The sequence below is a fragment of the Oryzias latipes genome, chromosome 12 (assembly GCF_053564925.1).
Source record: "Oryzias latipes strain Hd-rR chromosome 12, Olatipes_Hd-rR_3.1".
In the NCBI taxonomy this organism is placed as follows: domain Eukaryota; kingdom Metazoa; phylum Chordata; class Actinopteri; order Beloniformes; family Adrianichthyidae; genus Oryzias; species Oryzias latipes.
The window spans coordinates 31,969,313-31,993,624 of NC_136248.1; the positions used below are offsets into that span (position 1 = coordinate 31,969,313).

At 48.4% G+C, this 24,312-nt stretch overlaps 2 protein-coding genes and 1 long non-coding RNA gene across 4 annotated transcripts; 2 read left to right on the forward strand and 1 right to left on the reverse strand.

The window, feature by feature from the left end:
* The first annotated feature begins 1,953 nt into the window (after positions 1–1,953).
* Positions 1,954–5,586, forward strand: stc1l (stanniocalcin 1, like). The gene is made up of 5 exons (XM_023960431.2): positions 1,954–2,106; positions 3,163–3,305; positions 3,379–3,486; positions 4,790–4,893; positions 4,963–5,586. Exons 1-5 carry the CDS (start codon positions 1,989–1,991, stop codon positions 5,258–5,260), a joined length of 771 nt encoding a protein of 256 aa, XP_023816199.1. The 5' UTR covers positions 1,954–1,988; the 3' UTR covers positions 5,261–5,586.
* A 672-nt stretch (positions 5,587–6,258) lies between these two features.
* Positions 6,259–14,468, reverse strand: fgfr1b (fibroblast growth factor receptor 1b). 2 transcript variants are annotated; one of them, XM_023960425.2, is made up of 17 exons: positions 14,105–14,468; positions 11,378–11,494; positions 11,195–11,293; positions 10,952–11,124; positions 10,757–10,880; positions 10,494–10,684; positions 9,945–10,089; positions 9,677–9,867; positions 9,473–9,612; positions 9,087–9,208; positions 8,903–9,013; positions 8,617–8,807; positions 8,285–8,407; positions 8,144–8,214; positions 7,496–7,633; positions 7,308–7,413; positions 6,259–6,761 (listed from the first exon to the last, which is right to left on the reverse strand). In XM_023960425.2, the coding sequence occupies exons 2-17, from the start codon at positions 11,478–11,480 to the stop codon at positions 6,663–6,665; spliced, it is 2,127 nt and encodes a 708-aa protein (XP_023816193.1). In that variant the 5' UTR covers positions 11,481–11,494; positions 14,105–14,468; the 3' UTR covers positions 6,259–6,662. The 2 variants fall into 2 exon arrangements, with proteins under 2 accessions (XP_023816193.1, XP_078812529.1); XM_078956403.1 differs by lacking the exons at positions 6,259–6,761; positions 7,308–7,413 and having other exon boundaries at positions 8,120–8,214.
* A 1,173-nt stretch (positions 14,469–15,641) lies between these two features.
* LOC144996705 (uncharacterized) lies at positions 15,642–16,040 on the forward strand. Its single transcript, XR_013659561.1, has 2 exons — positions 15,642–15,777; positions 15,867–16,040. It is a non-coding gene; the product is annotated as an uncharacterized LOC144996705 (long non-coding RNA).
* The last annotated feature ends 8,272 nt before the right edge of the window (positions 16,041–24,312 follow it).

The following is a 24,312-nucleotide window of genomic DNA, read 5'->3' on the forward strand; positions in this document are numbered from 1 at the left end:
TTTAATGAAATAAATAACATTATTTATGAAATAAAACTATGATTATGATAACACTATGATTGACAAAAATTCAGGAAAATAAACTGATACATAAAAACCAATAAATAGTGGATCCTCTGCTGTCATAATTTTGCAGAGACTTTGAGCTCCTCACGTCTGTTTGTGCAGCTGTTCTGTGTTCTGCACGTCTGTTTCTCATCCACTGACACTGAAAAAGCTCATTTCTGTGTCTTCTGCTGCAGCTAATCATATTTCTGTTACCTTTTCACCAGAACAGAGTTCCTCGTCTATTGCAGGAGTTACGTTCTAAATATAATCAGTGAAATCCACAGAGAATGATTCCAGACGTTTATGGCAGGAAAACTCCTCACTGCATAAAAACACTTTTCTCACACAGACATGAACAGTTTCACACTTTCTGTTTAAATTCTCAAACCTTCATAGAAATTACATCCAGAATCTTAGAATGAAAACAAAGATCTGATCGATCTGTACAGGAGACACGGAGAAGATTGATTGACAGGGTCTGACAGCCAATCAGGACACAGAACAGGGAGCTGTTTAAAAAAGGCAGCATGATCGCTCAGAAATAATGATTTAAACCGGGAAAGATGAACTGCAGCGTAGAGAGGAAAGACTGTCTTCAGTTCTGTTTGACAGATTTTAGAGGCTTTCAGGTTGGAGCACAGACTGCGGGGGGGGGGGGGGGGGGGGTGTAGTAAAATGTCGCGTTTTGATCGTGTGGCCAGATTAAAAATAAAACCATGGATCTGTGATATTGTTCAGTGGGCCGGACCAAACACTGGAGGCGGGCCGGATCCAGCCCGCGGGCCGCAGTTTGCCCACCCCTGGTGTGCAGGAATGCAGGCGCGTGCACTGCTGCCCTCAGGTGCCGCGCGGCGACCCCTCCTGACCTGACTGGTGAACGTGACTGGAATCTCAAACCGGACATTTCCGGATCCAAAAGGTGTGGACGCACGACGCTGGAGTTGGCTTCCTATTAGGGAAGCTCTGAGGAACATTCCACTGCCTTTTCCACAGTAAGACCACTTAGGACCAGGTCCTGTTCAAAAACCACAGGACCTGGTCTGATCAAACCTGGATTAAAGTAGGATTTAAACTGTAAAGTATACATCAAACACAGTTTCTGATTTGAGAAAATTACAAATAAAAGGATTTTATGTAGTTGACTCATTTAAAATGTCTTTTTTTTGTTGTGGGCTGAGCTATATTGTAGGCAGACGACACAAAGTCACAAAACAGGAGGCAACAGAATTCCAAAGACAAATATCTACTTTTAAACACAAAGCAGGAAAGCCACAAAGACTTTAAAATGATTCAACAAAAAGGAAAGAAGGTCTATCCATTCTAGTTTAAACTCTGTCCACTTTTCTCTCTGACATTTGAATTTTCATCTCTTCCTTTTTTAGTTTCACCTCTCTCTCAATCGGATCTCCTTCTCTCCCTTCCTCATTTTCAGAAATCAGATCAAGGTTTCTCCGATCAGAAACTGTTTGATGTATTCTTTACAGTTTAAATCCTACTTTAATCCAGGTTTGATCAGACCAGGTCCCGTGGTTTTTGAACAGGACCTGGTCTTAGGTGGTCTTACTGTGGAAAAGGCAGTGGAATGTTCCTCAGGAAGCGGCGTCGTGCGTGAGCGAAGGTCCACATTTGGAACATCAACTGTTGAGCTTCAGTTTAACATTTGGAGAATTAAATGAACTAAAGAGACTTTTATTTGGCTAAAACACTTGGATCCGTCCAGAACCGGAACCTCAGCTGGAGGCTTACTTTCTGTGGGTAAAATTCAAATCATGCAAAAAGCTCGGAAATTCCCGCCGGTTGACGCGTGGAAACGGCCCACGGGCCCGCGTGCGCTGATTGGTCCGTGCACAGGGGGGTTCTTATAAAAAGGGGCGTCGGGAGCTGCAGACTCCAAATCCTTGAACACCTCCCTCCTCCACCTGCTCCACCTCAGAGAGAAGATGCTGTGCGCCTCCCCCCTGCTGCTGCTCCTCGGCCTCTGCGCCGCCGCCGCCGCCTTCCAGCTGCCGCCGGAGGAGGCCGCCCCCCGCCGGGCGCGCTTCTCCGCCAACACCCCCGGTGAGTCCCTGCCTACGGGGTCCCATCAGGGTCAGTTTAAAAATGTCTTTTAAATGTGAAGAAACACAATTGGAGCCTCAAACCTGTTAATGTCTTTAGATCAGCTGCTGGTTTAGTATTTTCAGTCTTAGTTTTGTCCAGTTTTCAAATCTGTTTTTATCCTCTTTAAACTCATCCAACGATCTACAACATCCTGAGGTCTGCAGGAACCGGGACGGGACGAAAGTTCTGAATCCTGAAGAACAAACGGGTCAAATGGAACCAATACATTTGTTTTTCTCTTCTGTTTCTAGTTGTTCTCCTTTAAAGTTTATTTGTGTGTTGATCAGATTTTTTTGGTTAATTAATGCTTCCTAAAACAAAATCCAATAAAAAAATGTCAAAATAACTTTAAAAGCCCAGAAAATACGGTTTTGTGTTTCTGCAGGGTTAGAAATGACCCACATTTTCCTTCTGCAGGCTCTGATTTGCTGAACCAGAACTGGACAGAAGAAACTGAAATGAAATGGTTTCATCAGAATTCTGAGCTCAGAACTTTTATTAAACTAGTAGAATGAATAGTAATATTCCTACCACATCATGTAAACGTGTCAAACCTGCAGAAAAGCCGAGTTTTTTAACCTTCCACGGTGTCCATGAAGGCCTCACCTCCTCAGACGGGTCGCTCCACGGTGCTGGAAAGGTTTTTGTTCTGACCCGGAGACCCCCAGCAGACCTGAGGGCCTGAAGGCTCGCTGGGGGGGGGGCATCAGATAAACCAGTTTGAATGAAAGAATCTCTGATCCTGAAGCCTCAGATTTCTAAATTGTGTTTTCTCGTTCTGGTTGTCCAGCTGTAGGACATAAATATTGTTTTCAGGCAAAATGTAGGAAAAGTCTCAACATTTTTAAAGTTTCATGGAAGTACGTTTATTTAAACGCGTCTCTTGTTTTATGAGACTTTCTTCCACTTTTACCTGTAAAACTGCCAGCTTTTGCATCAGTAGTTTGTGGACCAAACCTGAGGGAAGGTGTCGGTCTGATGCAGAAACCCTCTCTCTCTCTCTCACCTGTGCAGGTGAGGTGACTCGATGCCTGAACAGCGCCGTGGCCGTGGGCTGCGGCTTCTTCTCCTGCCTGGAGAACTCCACCTGCGACACCGACGGCATGCACGAGATCTGCGAGCTCTTCCTGCAGTCCGCCGCCAGCTTCAACACGGAGGTGAGCGCTCCACCCGCCGCCGCTCCGCCTTCTGCGCCGGCCCCTCCCCCTGACCTCTGCCCCTGCCCCCCAGGGAAAGACCTTCGTGAAGAGGAGTCTGCAGTGCATCTCGCAGGGGATCTCCAACAAAGTCTTCCAGGCCATCCGGCGCTGCAACATCTTCCAGAGGATGATCGCTGAGGTTTGCTCTTTAAGCGTTCGCCCGTTTCCGTCCGGACCGTCACCATGGTTACCAGAACCTCAAAGGTTCTGCTGGAGGAAGCAGCGGTTCGGATTCATCCTGACCACCTTTGAGCGTTTTTCAGAGGCCACCTGAACGGCAGATCTAGACGGATGGATTCTGTGGGGGTCTGAGCTCTGGGGAGGGGTTGCTGAGGTTCAAATATGGGGGGGGGTCATGTTTAGCCGCACCCGACCACCAAACTCATCCAAAAATTTATATTATGATCAAAAATGTCTTCATGAGAGGAAATACGAATAAAATTGTACAACTATTATAAAAAAATCTCTTCTACTAGAATCAAAACATAAATTTAAGATTTAAAAAGTTGTAATTTTAAAGGTCATATTTTTTATTTTGGAAAACTGGAGTGGTACATTAACAAAACGATGACCCGTGTTCGATTCTTGAGGTGTGACGTCGATCCTGTTTGTTTCCTGAAAAGTTCAGGCGACTTTAAACATTTAAAGAAACTAGAAGGAGCTGAAAACATGCAGGCTTGATGCTACATTACTGATGGAAATGAAACTTAAAGGGAATAACAATAATAAAAAAGAAAGAAATGATCAAAGATGACCATGAATAAAGGGAGAACAGCACAATAACCAAAAAGATATTTTTCTGGTATCGAACCAGCGACCTCATGCACCAAGGATTCTCCATGTGTTTCAATGGAGGCAGAAATCCTGGAATATCTGGAAAAGTTCAAGGATTTGAAGGAGCAAAAGTCACAGCTGGAAAATACGGATAGAGCTGAACATTTGAAAAGTTAAACGGTTGAAATAGAAGAAACGTTGTAGGAGATAAGCGGCAAAAAAACAGGAAGATGCAAGAATAAAGACAGAGAAACAGGAAAACAATGATTGAATACTTTGGAGCATTTAACTTTTGAGGTTTTTGACTCAATTCTCCTAAGATTTCCACTTTTTATCTTGTAATATTTTCCTTCTCTTGCGGTGGCTCTGATACTCCGTCGTACTTTCAGTCAATATCCTTATTTAACATGTTTGGTGTTTAGTTATGAAGTTTTAGACACTTTACCGTTGATCATGGGTGTCCGTGGCTTTATTTAGAGGCAGCAGACTGACATTCTTAACCAGAACAGCTTCAGGATCCATTTGAAGATCCATTGATGTGCTTTTCTGTTGGTCTTTGTCTCCTGCGTTCCGGTCTGAGCCGCGGCGGCGGCGGCGTCTGCAGTGCGTTTGCTGGAGCTCTCTCTGGAACCTTCTGTTCCTCCAGTGTGAATCTAATTGTCTCTCAGGTTCAGGAGGAGTGCTACACCAGTCTGGACATCTGCACCGTGGCCCGCACCAACCCCAACGCCATTGTAGAGGTGGTGCAGGTCCCCTCTCACTTCCCCAACAGGTGAGTGCTGCACCTGCGCAGGCAGATCCCTGTCCGGCTGCAGGATGGCAGACTCTGCTGTGACTGCAGGTACTACAGCACGCTGCTGCAGACGCTGCAGGCCTGCGACGAGCAGACGGTGGAGGCGGTCCGGGCCGGGGTCATCGCCCGGGTGGGTCCCGACATGGAGACCTTCCTCCAGCTGGTCCAGAACAAGCCCTGCCCCCCCGGCTCCACGCGCCCCGCCTACAGCAACCCGTCCAGCTGGAGGAACATGCCGGTGTTCAACATCCAGCCCAGCTTCACCGACCGGGACCCCACCCACCTGTTCGCCAGGAGGTCCGTGGAGGACCAGGACAGGCAGGGGGCGGTCCATGCCGAAGACTAGACGTCTTCATCAGCACGCTGACACCCCCCACAGAAGAAAACTGTAGATTTAAGACGACGGTCTCTTAGTCCATCCACAGACTTTCTGAACACTTATTCTAATGGATATTTATTAACCTGACTTATGAGGGGGGGGGTTAGTTCAGGGGGAGGGCCGTGGGGGTCAGGAGCTCCACGCTGGACGTGAAGCTCTCTCCACTACTACGGCCCAAAAATGTGGAGAAGGAGATGAAAATGTGCCGTTTGTTTCAGAAATAAATCTTGTAATACGGTCAAAAACGTTGCTGTCAGGAATTATTGCTCATCAATAAACAGGAAAAACAGAAATTCTCTGAATTGTGAAGCTTATCTTTTTAAAAAAAAGTCTGTTTTCATGCTGGTCTGTTCCTGAAGACCATCAACAGGTTTTTACTCCACAAACATTTTTTTTGCTGCCAACAACTGTGGCGCTCATTGCAGTACCATCAGTCTCCACGCGGGGGAGCACGTTCCCCGTTACAGTCCTCCAGAATCCCGCTTCCCTCCTCCTGAGCTGCAGTCTGCAGCTTCCCTCTGAGATCAGGGAATTCATCATCAGGTTTCTGTTCTAGATCATGAGGTGGATCTGCTGCTGCCTCACGTTTGTCCTGAGTCACCTGCCTCCTACAAATGACGGAGCAAACTGGCATCAAACCATCAACCTTCTCTCATTGGTTCTAATGGAGTTAAGCAAACTGACAACCCCGGTTCCATTTTTAAAAAAACCTTTGGGACGACCATGAGAAGAGGCTGAGCTTCGATGTGAGGAGAGCATTTCCGGGCACTGCAGAAGGTGAAGCTCATGCACGGGGAGCACCTGTTACGGCAGGTGAAGCTCGTGCACGGGGAGCACCTACAGTCTGCAGTTCCTCAGAAGGCCACTAGAGGCTGGTGTGGGGAGGAGCAGCTTCTCGTTGACATTTACATTTTTGGGAAAAAAATGTTTTTTTTATTTGAAACAAAAAGCCCTCTGCTCCAAAAGTTGTTTGTAAAGTTTAATGTCATAAAAAGCGACCGAGCACACGGACATCAGGAGTCAAAAGAATCCAGCGTGACGCGGTCCCAAACGGTCAAGTCGTTTTAACATCCGTTAAATGAAACGCTCAGCTGGAAGCTGGTCGTGTTCTAAGCAGCAGAAGATGGGGGTTAATCAATGAATCAGTTAATAAGTGATGGATTATGATAAAGGATGGTTACATGTCTTTCATCTGATCCCTGTGCCGCGTGAGTTGATCTTCTGCCATATTTACAGTATTTACACACATTCACAGGAGTCCTGTCTCCCTCACTGAGGAGGTCCAGATGTTCTTCACATCCATGCGGCTCCTCCTCCAGGCTGTGGGGAACCCAGGAGGTGCAGCACGAGGAGCGAAGATCCACGGCGACTATGAAGACGTGCAGGAAGGATCCGAGGAGGCGCTGATAATCGGGGAGTACTGGACTGGAGGGTATTGGATCAGCGGGACGGACAGGTCCAGGTACTCCTGAGGAGGGGTGGGGGGCAGGAAGATGAATGTTTACAGCAGGGTCACTGACATGCAAGCCAGGTCCAGACCCGGTCCCAGACAGAACCAAACAAGCATCTCAAACGGTAACGTGCAGCCTTCAGGCTTTATGATGCTGCTTCAGACCAACTACACGCGTGTTCAGCAATCACACGACACGGCTGTGCCAATCAAACTCTACAGGCGGGAGAGACGGAGGAACGTTACGATCCACCTGCGATGAATCCCTGGAAACAAAAGCAGCTTCTGGAGAAAATTCAGGGAACAGACGAGGAAACGGAGAAAAAGACGGACGACGGAGGACGAGACGGATGAAGGACGAGAACCTTTTCAATTCTTTTGATCAAACCCTTTAGATTTTTCCTGAGGAAACTTCTTCGAATAATTCAAAGTTTTTGTAGAATCCTCCAGGTTTACTGAGGAAATGTGGGACTCCAGGTGATAAACGAAGGTCATGACCCCACACACCTTCATCCATAGAAGCTTCCCGTCAGGAACCGTCTGCTCTCTGTGTGATGATCTCACCTGGTTGGACATGAGCGAGAGCGTCCGGTCCAGATCTTCCACCAGCTGCTGGAACGTCGGCCTTCGGGACGGAACGGCGTGCCAGCAATCCCTCATCATCAGATACCTGAGCAGGCACAGCGTCACCTGAGGGCCGCACGCGTGCGCGCTGTGACGTTAAGCTGTGCACGTGTGGGGCCCGCACTCACAGCTCCTGCGTGCACGCTGAGGGCTTCTCCATGCGGTGACCCTCCTTCAGCAGCTTGAACAGCTCCTCCACCGGAACGCCGGGATACGGAGATCCGCCCAGGGTGAAGATCTCCCAGAGCAGGACGCCGAACGACCACCTGCAGAAACCAGGGGGAGGAGCTAAGAGCTGCTCTGAAGAAGGTCAAGCGCCCCAATGAAAACAGATCGTCTCATCAGAGGAGCTTTAGCGATCCAACAGAAACCCAAAACTATAATCACAGAACAGAAGAGAACAGGAGAGAAAACAACAGTTCCCCCTGAAAAAGTCTCTCCACATTGGACAGCAGCGCCCTCTACAGGCAGAGGGATGTAACAGTCTCAGAATTAAAATTAAGAAAGAAAAAATAAAGAATTTTCACGACAAATTATGAGGAAAAAATGAAACTGATCACTTAGAGAAGCGGAGAGTCGTCAGCGTAAAAATGTGAAAAGCCCATTTTCTGACACTGATGTCGCATAGAGGACTTTTAGGATCAACTCTGGACCAAGACTGGATCCCTGAGGGGCTCTATAAGGGGACGGGGCTTTTGGTTTTGGCCGCGTTCCGACCTTCATCTTCTGCTGTTGCTCCACAAACACTCCACCTTCAGAAGGAGCGGAGGACTCACACGTCGCTCTGGTGGGTGTAGATGCGGTCAAACAGAGCTTCAGGCGCCATCCACTTGACCGGCAGGCGGCCCTACGGACAGAGAGACGGTCAGCCTCTCCCCCACAGCAGCCCCACCCACCTCACTCTGCCCCCGTCTTACATTGGTGGTCTTCTTGTAGTAATCGATGTGGTGAATGTCTCTGGCCAGGCCAAAGTCGGCGATCTTCATCACGTCGTCTTCAGTGACCAGCACGTTCCTGGCTGCCAGGTCTCTGTGAATGCACTGGGGGGGGGTAAGAGAGACTAGATTTAGCAGAACTAAACAGAACCGGCCAGTGCTGGATCAGACCAGGACTAGACCTGGATCAGGTTTGGATCAGACCAGGACTAAATCTGGATCAGACCCGGGCCAAAGTGAACCGTCAAACAGTTGATGAAACATTTCCAAAGGAAAACTCCAAAAATGGCGTGAATGCTTCGTGACACGCTCACCTTCTTTGAGGCCAGGTACGACATCCCTCTCGCCACCTGGTAGGCTGCAGACACCAGCTCCCTGATCTCCACCCCCCCCAGCAGCGGCTGCCGCGCGCCGCTCCAGTACTCCCCCCCGACCGGCCGGCGCGCTCGCAGGTACTCCCTCAGATTCCCCTTGGAGGCGTACTCCACCACCACGTACAGAGGGCCTGCTCCGGGTCGGCGTGACCCGGCGGTGCAGAAACAGACGGGTTAACGAGGGCGGGGGTCTGTGGGCCGACGCTCCGCTGGAGCAGACACCCACCCTCCTGAGTGCAGGCGCCCAGCAGGTTGATGATGTTCTTGTGCTTCCCGATCATCTTCATCATCTCCATCTCAGAGATCAGGTCGGACAGGTCTTTCTCTGAGGCGTCGGCTAGCGGGAACAGCGGAGCGCAGCATTCAGACCGCCTGCAGGGGGAGCTCCACCTGAAGAGCGCGGCACTCACCTTTCAGCATCTTCACCGCCACCTTGGTGAGGCGCGCGGGCTTGCTCCTGTCCAGCCCCACAGCCTCGGCCAGCACCACCTGGCCGAAGCAGCCCTCCCCCAGAGGCTTCCCCAACGTCAACCTGAGGGAAAAGGTTTGAGTGAACGGGGGGCGGAGCCATCTGCCAAAGATTTCTGTTCCTGACGCACAAACGGCACCACCGTCAGCCTTCATCTGTCATCATTTTAGCTCACGAAGAGATTCAGAACGTTCAAACGTCTCAAGAACCAGGATCGGTTTCTGATCCACTTCGGGACGTCCTGACTGGATCCCCTGACCCAGAACTTGCAGGTGGACCGTTTGACCTCCTCAGAAATGGCGTGTCAGAGGTTAGCAGCGGGCTCACCGATCTCGTGGCAGCTCCCACGCCGGGTCGTAGGGCAGCTCGTACTCGGACACCCCCGCCAGGACGCTTGTGGCGGTGCTGGACAGACGGGACGGACGCATCGACCCTGACTGCGGGGAGGACGAGGACTCCACTGACACCTGCACAGACGGCGCCGCCTCAGGATCTTCACATCCACGGGGGGGTGCGGAGGCGGAGCCTCACCTGTTTCCGCAGAGTGATGCTCTTCTCTAACTTCTGGACCGCCAGCTGGCTGCTGAAGTCGCTCTTTTTGGGAGTGCAGTAGAGCCGGCAGATGACGGCGGCGATGGCGAGGACGATGATGACGGAAAACCCCAGGCAGTAGAAGAAAATGTCCAGGAAGGTCTGCGAGGGCACCGCGGACGGCGGCGGCTCTGGAGGCAAAAAGACGGCAAAAAGCTGAGGAAGCCTCTCCGGATGTCCCGGGTGGGCGGGGCCTCGGAAAGCGTACCGCTGAGCACGGTGAGCCACGCAGAGTGGTAGGACATCCCGATGGAGTTCTGCGCCAGGCAGGTGTAGACGCCGGCATCTTCCAGAGTGACGTTCCTCAGGGTCAAAACCTCCATCTCCTTATCGGTGGAGTTCAGACCTGCAGTCTGACAGGAAGGAGGAGGCGGGGCATCAAACCGGAGGTGGTTTCACTCCGTTCACGTCAAAATCTAACATCTGGAGAAAACCTGTGAGAGGATGACCACTCTGAAGAAACAAGCTCAGAGGAGGTTTTCCTCCCACAACCACACAAAGGTTCAGAGGTCCTTTCACAATAAGAGCCCCAGAAAGTGTCACAGACGGAAACTGAGTCGGCCTCTGATGAGACCGCAGAGGCGGCAGGAACGTCCGACCACAGCGCTGAGCTGCTTCTCGTCAGGCGTCCACCACCTGTCAGATGTGGCCTGACATGATGGAGTCCAGAGACTTTCTGCTTTCCGCCTGGTTTGGATCAGCTGGACCCAAACAGAACTGTGGACTGAGCGGAAGGCCTGCTGTGTGCCGTGCGGACCTTCAGAACCTGGACAAAGGAGTGTCCCTCCGGCCCCTCCCTGCTGCCGTTGACCACGATGTGTTTGAGCCACTGGATGTGAGGCTGTGGGTCGCTGAACACTCTGCAGACGAACTGGGCGTCGCCGCCGACCACGGCCGTCTGATTGGCCGGCAGGCCGGCCTGCAGGATGGGCCGGTGGGGAGAACGCTCTGCAGAGGAGCAGTTTGGGATGAGAGGAACGTGGTCCTCTGTCTGAGCGCGCTCAGAGAGGAGCATCTTACCCACGATGTCCAGCTGGTAGGTGTGTCTCAGGCTGCCGTGTTCGTTCTCCACCACGCAGGTGTAGTTACCTTCATCAGACGGAACCACCGACTCCATGATCAGACTCCAGGTGTGGTCTTTGATCTGAAACCCCAGAACCAGAACTTCAGACCTCCGGCTCTGCGCCGGCCCCCTCCCAGGGGTCACACGCCCACCTTGAAACCTCCGATGCGCTGATCTCGGCTGAACTCCTCCCCGTTCTTCAGCCAGTGCAGCGTGGGAACTGGGTTCCCCGTTGCCGGGCAACGAAACCGGACTGTCATGCTGGCGGGAACGGCGTGGAGCTGCTTCTCCATCTTCTCTGGCATCACCCACTGCGGCGCCATCGCTGCGGAGGAGGCGCAAAGATCAGAAAACGACAAAATGGGGCGTCGGCAAAGATGGTCTGAGAGACTGACGCTGCAGGTTCTCGCTGCTCGCCGACAGCTCATTGGACAGCTTGTTCTCCTCGGAGGAAGACTCGTCGTCTTCTTCATCCTCGGAGGATTTGACTGCATCTGGTCCAAAGGGAGGAGGAAACGCTCAGGTGGGAGGTCTGAGGGAGGGGGGACAGCAGCTGCAGAGCTGGTCTCAGGTCTTACCGGGGTCGGGGTCCTCCACCGTGGGTCTGGACTGAACCTGCAGGAGCTGAAGGAGCAGCAGGAGGAGCACGCAGCGGGGGGGGCCCATCCAGTCCAAACGCATGGACTCGCAGGGACCTGAAGAGATCGGAGGAGAACCGGTCACCCCCGCCAGAACCGAGACTGCTGCGGCGGGAGGATCCGCCTCACCTGGGCCTGGCCCCGCCCCCAAACACCCCAGCCTGGAAACGGCTCCACAGCATCCCATAACCCCCCTGAGCAGTTTCTCATCTTCCTGCTTCAGACCGTTTTCCAGGTTCCTCTAAGCTAAAGCCGTCCCGCTGCCGTCATCAGCTGTCCGGCTCGCCGCGGCCCAGACGGCTTCAGAACGGGAACTTCTTAGAAATGATCCAGAAAGAAACGTTTGTCTCCAGGATCCTGGTCTAGATCTGATCCACAACATGAAGTTCCACAGAAGCAGAATCTGCATTTCCTCCACTAAAGAGGCGATCCGGTTTCTGCGGGATCAGCATTTCTCCTCCTGTCCTCCAACGTCAGACCCAGCCAGCATGGAGGAGGAGCGCAAGGGGGAGGAGCCTCACAGAGAGGAGAGCCGGTTTGTTCAGCAGGAGGAGGTGGGAATCCGACACAGAGACGCGAGACGGACTCGTCAGGAGGGCTCGACATATTTCTGCCTCCAGGATGGCACCATCATCATCATCATCATCATGACCTCACAGCCTCCAGCGCCAGAGCTGCTGCTGGAAACCACCAGAACCGGGTTCCAGACCTGGGAACACCCACATAGTTACGGCTGAGAAAGGATTTCAAATCGAATCTGAGAGGGGAAACGTTTGGGGAAAAAAGTCAACGCTCAGAAGAAGATGAAGCTAAAGTTGGTGGAAGGTCACTTAGGTGTTCGCCGCCAGCGGGAAACGCCACCGTCTTATTATCTGGAAGAACTAAAGCCACCTTTAGGTTTCATCCGTCAGTTTGAGACTCGTGGATTTCTCAGGACTCCCTCCACGATCTCTGGGAACGCTACCATAAAAGATCTTCAGACTATCTGAGATCCAACATGACGGTCTTCAAGTCTGAGCGTAACCTGGAAACCGTCCTTTCGAAACCTCTAACCCGCTAAAATATGAGACTTCCTGGTCCGGTCACCCTGAGCTCAGAGCATAAATACATCAGAGTGTCATCTGCGTATTTGTGGTAGGATTTATGGTTGCTGCATATAAACCGGCCTAAAGAAAGCATCTAAAGATTTAACAGCAGAAGTCCCAGGATGAATCCCTGCGGGACACCAGAGCCAGGAACTATCACCGATCTCAAAAAAGTACTTCCTGTTTTGAAAATAAGACTTTGATAATTAAAGGTCCCAATAGATCAATGATGCGAGTTTTTTTAGGAGATTTCAGGACCACAAACGCAAAAGTCCCAAAGGTCCTGCAGGTTCTGCTTTTCAGACTCTACATCTTTGGGAGGACATTTAAACTGCAGACAAAACCACAAAACCCTGAAACCTGACAAGTCCAGACCGCCAAGACTCCAGTCTTCACAAACAGAAGGACTGGAGGCGGTTTGCCCCGGAGTTTAAGGGCATTTTCACACCAACGGAAAAGTCTAGACCAGAGTTCATTTGACGATCCAGAAGCTCATAAAGTCTCTAAATCTTCATTTCTGTCTGTTGTTGTTTTGTGAACAACCGATTATAAAAACTGAACCTAAAGTCAGAGTTTTTACTTGAATTCAACTCTTTGTGTCCTTAAAGATCATTTCAGAGGAACTTCTTCGATTTTACTGTGTGGCTTCAGAGCGCGCTCAGTGGGTACCTGCCTGTTATTCAGGAAGGCCCTGACACAGACATCCTTTCAGAATAAGAGCCCTGCAAAGCTTCGCTCGGACGTCCAGCCGTTTGTTTTTCCGTTTGGACTGAACCGGAGAAAAAGGCTTTTCAGTATTCAGCTCCAGACGCTCGCTGCCTCCCACGGACCCTCAAACGGGGGGGGGGGGGGGGGGGGGGGGGGGGGCTTGATGACAGAGGCCCCTGATTTGAACAGTTTGTTTGATTTAAATGTCTGTAAAAAAGGTGGTTTGGTGTTTATGGAATTGTTGACTCTATGAGCCTAAACACGTTTATAAAGATGATAATAGTGATGACATCCTCTGTGAGCCAGTGAGCCGACTCTAAAGTCAAGCTCCAAAGTTCCTCATGGATTCAGAAGCTTGAGATCCAAACACCAGAAAAACATTTCCAGCTGCAAACATGACTTCCTGTTTGAAGCTGAGAGAAAAGTAAGTTCATGGAGGAACCTGCAGGTGGCTCATGCCCCCCCACACACACACACATGATTTGATCCAATAACAACTCTGGGGGGAGGGAGGGGGGCCCTATCCGAATGTATGACATGACCACACTATATAGAACACATGTAAAGTCAGAAAGGTAGTTCTGAGCCCCCCCCCCCTTGTTTTTCTACTGGGGGGGGGGGGGTGCTGTCCCAGCAGCAAACCCAGTAAAGATGAATTCCACTCAAACACTTCAGAAAAGAACCCGGTGAGGAACCAGCAACCTGTGGAGATCCAATCTGGACCAGAACCAGAACAGAACCTTCAAGAGAGCAGCCGGACAGAACCTGCTCCTCTGTCGTCGCCCCCCCATCAGGATCTCTGTTCTTCTGCAGACTGACTGATGCTTCTCTGCAGAACAGCTCTGAATGGACCGGAACCGGACCGCAGACTTACCGACGAAACCCGAACTCCGCACGGACTCGGCTCTGCAGAGTCTGGGACTCGGAGCACAGAAGAAGCCGACGACAGCCGCTAACCTTCCCGAACCGGGCCGAACCCACTGAGCAGCGCTGACATAATCCTTCCGCAGCGACCGGCGATGGTTCGAATCCCGTCTCCGCCGCCGCTCTATCTAACGCGGGAGCCCGGCGGAAGGTTCCAGGTGGAGTGCGGCTCCGTCACGGAGCGCGTGTCCGCTCTCTAAGAAGACACGCCCACACTGAGGGAGGTGAGGGGAGGGGGGGTTAATACCAGAACCAAGGGTCTGCAGAACCGGGAGGTCCATCCAGCCGACGGGGACCCCCCCCCCTCCCCCATGCGCCGCTGATGTCACCTTTTAAGAAACACACGCAAACACACATTCTCACCTTACTTACTTCATGGGACCATCCGCACAAGTGTTGCCACGTGACTTTTGTGAAGATTTTTTTAATGCTTCCTCTGATTGGAGCAGGGATGACGGCACGTCTGATGGCTTCTGGTTCCCTCATTATCCACCAGAACATGGACCGTGACCCCCCCCCCCCCCCCAGCTCATTATGAAGAACCAAAGAAACAAATTCAAACGTTCAAAGCTGCCCACACACAGAATGTGGGGTCAATTTGACCCAACCCCCCGCTTCTTCATCAAAAGCAGACACAAAGAACCCTGTAAAGGTAATCAAGGTTAAAAAAAACTATTTTTGACAAGTGAGGGAATTCACGGTTTGTGTCATAAAAACCCTCATTTAACCCTTTAACATGGGAGCTGTCGCCGGCGACGGCAAAAAACCAGGAACTCTTCAACCGCAGTTTGTCATTTCAAGAAAAAAGAAGCCGCTTTGAAGAATGGAAACACTAGAGCTGCAACTCCAGCGATAAAGATTCTAATAATCTCAAAGATAAAAGCAAAACTAAACATTCAGAAAACCTTTAAAACATTTGAAATATTCATCTTCAGGGGTCACGGTGCTGCTGGAGCCTATCCCAGCCACTTGTGGGCAAAGGCAGGGGACAACCTGGACAGGTCGCCCGTCTGTCACGGGGTCACACACCCACACACTCTCACCCTCACACTTAGGGACAGTTTAGAGTCACCAATGAACCCATGAAGCATGTTTTGGACGGTGGGAGGAAGCTGAAAACCCACGCATGCACGGGGAGAACATGCTAACTCCAATTCAATTCAATTCAATTCAATTTTATTTGTATAGCCCAAAATCACAACAACAGTCGTCTCGATGGGCTTCGAAGTAAAACATGAAATCAAAAGGATCACGAATACAAAGAGTTCAATAGAAAAATACTAAAATGAACTAACAAACTGACTAAGCTATACTGGCATCCCTGCCCTTAGACCCCCCTTCGCGGTAAGGAAAAACTCCCAAAAAAACCGGATTCCGGAAAAAACGAAGAAACCTCAGGGGTGCCCACATGAAGGAGGGATCCTCCCCCAGGACGGACAGGCGATTTACCAGAAATCTTAGAGAAGAATTAACTTATCTAAATCTACAACTACATATATAAAAGTCCAGCAGACGAGCTTCATCCAGCCGTGGTTGGGGGGACAGTCAAAGGCGCGAGTCGAGCCGGAGACAGGAACCACAGCCAGGTGTAGGAGCAGGAGCAGAGACGAGGTACTCGGTCAGGTACAGAGCAGAGACGAGCCAGAGATGAGCCAGAGGCAGGATCCACAGCCAGGTGTAGGAGCAGGAGCAAAGGCGAGGTAAACGGTCAGGAACTGGAGCACGGATGAGCCAACTGGAGTCTGGAAGCACTCCCACTCCCCAGGAGGGGAGAGGAAAAGAGGGACAATACATGAATCGCACTGCACCAAACAGAGGCATGGAGAACTAAATGATAAATTATGATCAAGAATAGAGGAGAGGAAGGGTAGAAGTAAAAAAGGAAAGAGGACAGAACCCCAGTGCACCATAGTTACCCCAGCTTCAACTTCTAGCAGCCTTTTAAAAGAAATAGTTATTATTAAGTTTAATTTAAACAAACTAACATTAAGTTAAATAATCTCTGAATACTAACTAGTCTGACAATAAGCCTGTCCAAAGAGGAATGTTTTCAGTCTAGCTTTGAATGTAGAAACTGAGTCGGCCTCTCTTATATGAGCTGGGAGTTTATTCCATAAGACAGGGGCTTGGTGGCTAAACGCTCTACCTCCAACCGTACTTTTACCAATTCTAGGAACCACAAGCAGTCCTGCATTTAGTGAGTGAAGTGTTCTGATTGGATGGTAAGGGACTATGAGGTCCTTAATATAGGACGGGGCCATTCCATGTAAGGCCTTATAGGTTAACAGGAGGATCTTGAACTTAATTCTAGAATCAACTGGGAGCCAATGGAGCGAAACTAACACAGGAGTGATGTGATCTCTTCTGCTAGTTCCAGCTAACAATCTAGCTGCTGCGTTCTGAACAAGCTGGAGACTTCTTAAGGAACTCTTAGGACACGCTGCTAACAAGGAGTTACAGTAATCCAGCCTCGACGTAACAAATGCATGGATGAGTTTTTCAGCATCACTCTTAGAAAGTATATTTCTGATCTTAGCAATATTCCGCAGGTGAAAAAAGGCAGTTCTGCACGCCTGAGATATGTGAGCCTTAAATGATAAATCCTGGTCAAATAAAACCCCAAGGTTTCTAACTGTGGAATTGGGGGCTATACTTATACCATCCAGGGAGACTATCTGAGCAGACAGAGCATCCCTGAGGTTTTTAGGACCAAGTATAATGACCTCAGTTTTTTCTGGGTTCAAGAGGAGGTAATTAATTGTCATCCAGGTCTTGATGTCACTGATGCAGGCGTTCAGTTTCTCTATCTGGTCATTCTGGTCAGGCTTCATGGATAAATACAACTGCGTATCGTCGGCATAACAATGAAAATTAATGCTGTGTTTCCTGATTATGTTTCCTAGGGGTAACATATAAAGCGTAAACAGGATCGGTCCCAAGACTGAGCCCTGTGGGACTCCATAGTTGACTCGAGTGCACTGAGAGGAATGTCCATTTACATTAACGAACTGATACCTATCAGACAGATAGGATTTAAACCACTGGAGAGCAGATCCTCTGATCCCTATGTCCTGCTCTAGTCTATGGAGTAAAATACTGTGTTCGATATTGTCAAAGGCTGCACTGAGGTCCAACAGGACCAGAATAGAAAGTAGTCCCTTTTCTGAGGCCAATAACAAGTCATTAGAGACTCTAACTAGTGCAGTTTCCGTACTGTGGTGAGGTCTAAACCCCGACTGAAAGTCTTCAAAGTGGCTGTTGTCCTGTAGGTGGCAGTAAAGCTGCTTAACTACAACTCTTTCTAGGATTTTAGAAATAAAGGGCAGGTTTGATATCGGTCTATAGTTGGCCAAGATGCTAGGATCCAAACTGGGCTTTTTCAGAAGAGGTTTAACAACTGCATATTTAAAAGACTGTGGCACGTAACCCGTTTCCAGAGAGGCATTTATCATTGTTAATATGGGATCATTAATTAGGGGAAAAGTTTCTTTAAAAAGTCTAGTGGGAATTGGGTCTAACAGACACGTTGAGGATTTGGAGGACGTAATAATTGATGTTATTCCCGCTTGATCCACAGCAGTGAAGCAGTCTAATGTTACAGAGGTTTCTATGGATGCCTCCATTTCTACCGCTTCAGCCTGTTCTGGGCTGATAGTAGGAATAACTTGATTTAACTTATGTCTAATATTTGAGATTTTACTATCGAAAAATGTAAGAAAATCATCAGAGCTGAGAGAAACAGGAACATGTGGTTCTACTGAGCTCTGACTGCGAGTTAATTTAGCTATAGTGCTAAAAAGAAATCTTGGATTGTTTCCATTCTCTGATATTAAGGTTGAATAGTACTGGCTTCTAGCTCTACGCAGAGCTTTTTTATAATTTAATAGGCTATGTTTCCAGATATCCAGAGACTGCTCTGAACCGGAGCGGCGCCATTCTCTTTCCAACTTACGGGTTTCTCGTTTAAGAGAACGAGTTTCAGCGTTAAACCACGGTGCTACTCGGTTTTGTCTGACGAACTTAGGTTTCAAGGGGGCAACAACATCGAGTGTACTCCTGAGGGCTTGTAAGGCATCATTAACAAAGTGGTCATTTATACTAGGACTGATACTATGGGAGCTGGTCTCAGAGTATTTTCTCAGAATATCACTAAGTACTGGCTGAACTGTGTGTTTAAACTCAGACACAGAACGGTCAGTTAAGATTCTTCTAAGCTGTTTCTTATTCACTGGGGCAGAAGGATGTTCCAGTGTAAGCTGGAAGGTAATCAGAAAGTGATCAGAAATGATGGGGTTAAGAGGAAGGACACTCAGCTGGCTGATCTCTATCCCATGGGTTAGAACAAGGTCCAGAGTGTGCTTATGACAGTGAGTGGGTTCATTCACACTTTGGGTGAAACCAACATCATCTAATAAAGCTGCAAAAGCCTTTCCTAGGCAGTCACTGGGGTCATCAACATGAATATTAAAATCCCCTAATATTATAGTTTGATCAGAATCTAAGACAATAGTCGATAGGAAGTCGGAAAACTCAGTTAAAAATTCTGAATATGGGCCGGGGGGGCGATAAATAATTATGAGTAAAACAGGTTTTCGAGTTTTCCTGTTTGGGTGACTTAAAGACAATATGATGCTTTCAAATGAATTATAAGCATTTTTAACTTTAGGGCTGAGAAGTAAGCTAGACTGTGATATTACTGCCAAACCACCTCCTTTCCCTGAAATCCTGGATTTCTGATAGTTAGCATAAGTGGGGGGGGGTTGCTTCATTCAATCTAACATAGTCATCCTGATGGAGCCAAGTTTCTGTTAAGGCTAAAAGACTAAGATTGTTATCAGTAATTAACTCGTTGACTAAGAGGGACTTGGAGGAAATGGATCGAATGTTTAATAAACCGCATTTAATGACATCATAATTCTGCTTGTGAGAACTGCTGTCTGTCACTGTAAGGTTTCTATGACGCGCTCCTTTCATTTGTCTTTCAGCACATAAGCTAAAGCTCGGACCTGCTTGACTTTCCCTGCATGGGTTTTGCACCGGCACTAACCCTAAGGGAGGCTCAGAGGAGCGTTTTACACTGCTGCTCTGCGCCCGGGTCTCGTCTCTGGATTGTCAGGTTAACAGACTAAGGCTAGCAGAAATGTTTCTAGAAAGAAGAGCGGCACCGTCCCGAGTGGGATGGACGCCGTCTCTCCGCATGAGACCGGGCTTCCCCCAAAACGCGCTCCAGTTATCCACAAAACCAACGCCGTTTTCTGGGCACCATCTAGAAAGCCAGCGGTTAAATGATGAAAAGCGGCTGTACATTTCATCATTGACTAAGTTCGGCAGGGGACCAGAGAAAATTACAGTGTCGGACATCGTCTTAGCCAGTTTACACACCGAAGTTACGTTTAACTTAACCACCTCTGACTGTCTCCGTCGGGCATCATTACCGCCTGCGTGAATCACGACTCGACGGAACCTGGACTTATTCTGAGCTAACATCCTAAGGTTCCCCTCGATGTCACCAACTCTGGCCCCCGGATAACACCTGACAGTAGCCGCTGGGAGCTCCACGTTTCTAACTTCAGAAGAGCCTATAACCAGAGTTGAGTGTTCAGCGGGTGTGTCGCTGAGGGGGGAGAACTTATTACTAACGTGGAGTCTCGGGTGCTCTAAGTTTTTGCGTTTAGCACTATGTTTCCTCCCAACCGGTACAAACCCCTGACTGTCTCCCGGCTGTTGGGAGGGCGCTGGGGTGCTAGCTAAGTTAGCCCTGGTAGCGCGGCCCGCGCTACGAGTAACGACCTGACTAGCCGGCTTAGCTTCCACTGTGCGGAGCCGCGCTTCTAACTGCTCCAGCCTGGCCTCCAAGTCTAACACAAGACTACACTTAACACACCTACCCCTATCTTCACTAAAGGAGGCAGGATCATCACTAAACATATGGCACATGGGGCAGGAGAGAGGAGGAGAGGCGGAAGGAGTGGTGGTGGCCATACTAGGTTCTAAGCTAAGGCTAGCGGTGTTTAAGTAAAGAGAAGTGGTTTATTTAGCAAAATGAGAAAAGTGAACAGCAAGCGGTTTAACAGTGGTGAATTCGCTAATAAAAGGTACTAGATGTGAATATTAACCCAGATAACCCTTAGAGTAAGCAATAGTAGTAAGGCTAATGCCAAACAAGAGGACAGCAGTCACACAGCTAGCACTGGGAATAGCTCACCCGGAAATGGAACACCAATGGGGAAAGGCCCCCCATTGGTGTTCTGGTTCAGGCCCCCCAGCTGGGACTTGAACTGGAGGCCTTCTTCCTTCTTAAATAAAACTGTTAGCATCTATAAAGGAAAACTGGACTCATCGGTGTCCCCTCATTTTGTCGCTGTTTTTCTCCTCTTTTTCTGCGTCCTGATTGGCTGTTGACTTATCAATCTCTTCCATGGCGAGTTTCCTACAGAATGGGAGTTTAAAGGAGAGAAAATGTTCACGTCTGTCAGAGAAAAGTGTAGAAAGTGTGTGGTAAAGACTTAAAACATCTAGAATAATACTTTGTGAATGTCACCAATCACTGGTTATTCATAGAACGTAACTCCTGCGATAAACGAGAGAACTCTGGATTACAGAAATGAATTATGAGATGAAAGTCACATTAAAATGTTGAATTAGTGTTAACATTGTGTTCTTAAATACACCTCAGGCCATCGTAAAGAAATGTTTCTGCGTACGGAGCTGCAGTTTTAGCTTAGCTAGCGTCAGGCGAGCATTAAAGCTAGAACACATTAACGACCCTCCTGTGTGAACTACAGCGCCCCCTGCTGGGTACGTGTTAATATGTTATCCCTTCAAAAAATCCAAAAGAAAGCTATAAAACTCATGATCTGTTTATCGGTTTATCTGATTAGTGCATCTGCTTCTTTTTATTTTATTTGAATAATTTTAGTTTATTGCTTCTTTTAGTTTGGTTTTGTGTGTCTATGTTTTATTTATTTTTATTACTTATTAGTCTATTTTATTATATAAAGTACATTGTTTTCATCTGCTGCTTGGATTTTGTTTTAGTTTTCTATTTGTGAAACGCTTTACTATCTTATGTTTTTGGATCTGAATGGAAAACGAGTCATTTTGAATTTTGTTAATAAAAAATCAAAACGTTAGCTTCTCCAGGGGAGCCGACCAAGATGGCGGCTTGAGCAGACGCCATTTTACAACCTGTTGCACTAAACTTTTTCTATATTGTGGAAACCTACTAATTAAATGCTACCTGCAAATGAAATAAAAAACAAAACACGTTACTGTCTTTTCACTGCATGGGGCCGTTCGATGCATCATCTTTAAATCATTTATTTTTTTAGTACATGATGTAAAAATGACCTTAAAGTTTTGGTTTGACTTGAAAAATTCTGACGTGTCTGAAATCCTGCTAGCTTCAGTCTTTGTGATCCTTTTAATGGAGCAGCGATGCGTCCAAACGGCGGCTAATCCTCAGAGGAATTCACCTCCAGCTGATGTGCGTGTGGAGAAGACGCTCCGCTTCACGCTCTGCTGCTCCCACCTGTTTCCCTCAACACTCGCCAACCCGCCACAGCACAGAAGAGGTGCATGTGTACTTGTTTATCTGTGCTTCTGAGGACCATTACATGGACAATTAAAGGTTAACATTATGTTCATTTAATAAGCTCCTCCCCTCATTCACAGACTTTGTCCACCGTCTGAAGACCATCCAGTGTTCTTCTGGTATCGGGTAACCATGGTGACCTGATGGCTCAGTAGGTAAACAGCAAGTGGATGAGACACCTAAACATGATGAACATGTGACCGTTACCCTGATATGAGAGAGAAACAGACTGTTTCCAGAAGACCTTTCAAACGTTGAAGCATGTAAGAAGAGAAATAGATTTGGACTTTACTCATCCTGGGAGAGGAACCGTATTTGTTTACAGAAATGAACAGAACAGAAAACATGGAATCAACAGGATTAAAAGAATTATAATGATATAATAGAATGAAAAAAGGAGCAATTTTTCATCTTTGCATTGGCTAAAGTGACAAATATTGCACAGAAAATGAATGTGGTCAACAGGATTCATTAACCAGACGAGCACAGGTGTGTCTTTTGGTTCCCTTGAGCTCGTAGGCCGCCTCAAGAGAAGTCATGAAAATGGAACGTACCACTGTCGAGCCGACACCCAAGAAAAGGATGGATGCTCACAGGTGGGTGTGCTGGGGGTTTCCGTCTAAAGTTAATTAGTTACAAATGGTTCATTTTAAAGACCACCTCTGATGAAACTGGTGTTTTTGGAGTTTTTAATATGTTCTTGTGGCATTGTTGTGGTGATGGGGGACATTTTGAAAGAAAATTAAGCTGAAACTGCATTTCTGAGTATTTCTTTGCTCAAGTTGACGTGAATCAGGAGCAGACCAGGGGCTGTAAGCTAGAGGGAGAGCGTATACATAAAGTGGGTTGTTCCACGCCGACAGTCCCGCCCACAACTCAGAGGTGAATTTCTGATGAACTCCTGGCGCTCTGCAGAGACTATGTCCTAGAAAACCAAACAGGGTTTTGACACTTTGGCTGAAAATGACATCATCGTGATTAAAAGACCACATTAAAAGAGAACGCTTTTAAAACCGAACAAAAGATGACTTTAGGGTCTTTAGATTCAATGTTTTTGGAGTTTCTGCTTCCAAAACCTTTTGTTCTTATGGTTACATCGTGTTCTGAAATGTTTATTATTTGTCATAGTGAAGATGTTTTAATAAATGTAGTTCATGTATCGGTACTTGACATGGGGGCGTGGCCTTTAGGTCCAATGGGTTCTGAATTGGTTCTTAGGGACGACTCGTTGGAAGGGAGGAGGGTCTTTTATTGGAGTATGCTGGCGAGCGCCTCGTGTCCGGTCTGCAGTCGGCTGGAGGTCTTTATGTGGTTTGATCCCACAAAGCAGAAAGCATTTTAGCAGACTCGACTGTTCCCATTGGCTGATCCAACCACTGAGGAATGAAGCAAAAACAGGTGGATTGACGTCCGTCTGTGTGGTAAAACTCTTCCAGCAGCACAGAAACAGACTTGGTCTTCATTTGGAAAGAATTCCAGGCTCACTAAAGGTTTTCCCCATAAATGACTTGGATCTCCATCAACAGGAGTTTCAGACTAACTGGGTTCATTAACGAGTTTTTGTTTCTAACTATAAGTTTCCATCTTGAAGCAGAAACCAGAAACAGAACAAAGTCTTGGATGGATCGTCTCCAGAATCACTTCTTCCTCGTGCGTTCACACATTTCCTGTTCTGCATCATTTGACACGACGGCGGAAATCAAGTTAATGTTTTACGACCCGTTCTGAGGGCCTTTGCTCCTTGTACCCATCAGGAGGCGGAGCCTCCGCGTGTGGGTAAACAGCTTTTTCCTCCTCGCTCGCAGGGAAACGTGCCGCAGATGGATCCCATTGTGGATTCATCAGCAGATCTGTGTGTTTGAGCGCGTCAGGCGGGAACAATGCCCGCCGCTGTGTCCTCCTGGGTGGTGGTTGGTGTTGGGCTCAGCACAAAGAAAATACTGTGGCCTTCATCCCACGACACAAACCAGAGCGAGACGTCTGCCGGCAGAAATTCACTCCGTCCAGCGCCTCCTTTCTGTCTTCTGGTGGAGGAGCAAAGACATCTTTGTGTTCCAACATCACAGCGAAGGTCCAGCAGTCCTGCTGTCCAAGATCATGTGATCCAGCAATCGCGTTTCAGTTCATCTTTAAAGTCTGTTTAGTTCAGTTTATTTAACATTTAAGTTTGATGTCAGTCTAGAAAACATTCTGTGATTTACATCCATGAAAAGTTCTGGATAGGAGAGCATCCCCTATGGCAGACCTGGTCCTAACCTCATCCAGATCTGGTCCTGATCCAATCCAAGTCTGATCTAGAGCTGGTTCTGATCTGATCCAGATCTAGTACTCCTCTGATCCAAGTCTGATCCAGATCTGGCCCTGCTCAGATTAAGTTAGGTCCTGGTCCTATCCAGGTCTGGTTCTGGTCTTGTTCCCTCTGGTGGTCCTCTTGGTTCTGCAGGTGTTGTGCAGCTCACCTGAACTGTGGCTCGGACCAAACAGGAGAAGTCTGAGTGTCTCTGCAGATGAACTGTGGTGCGATTCCGCTCAGTGTGAACACTTTCTGGAACGTTTCTGTTCTT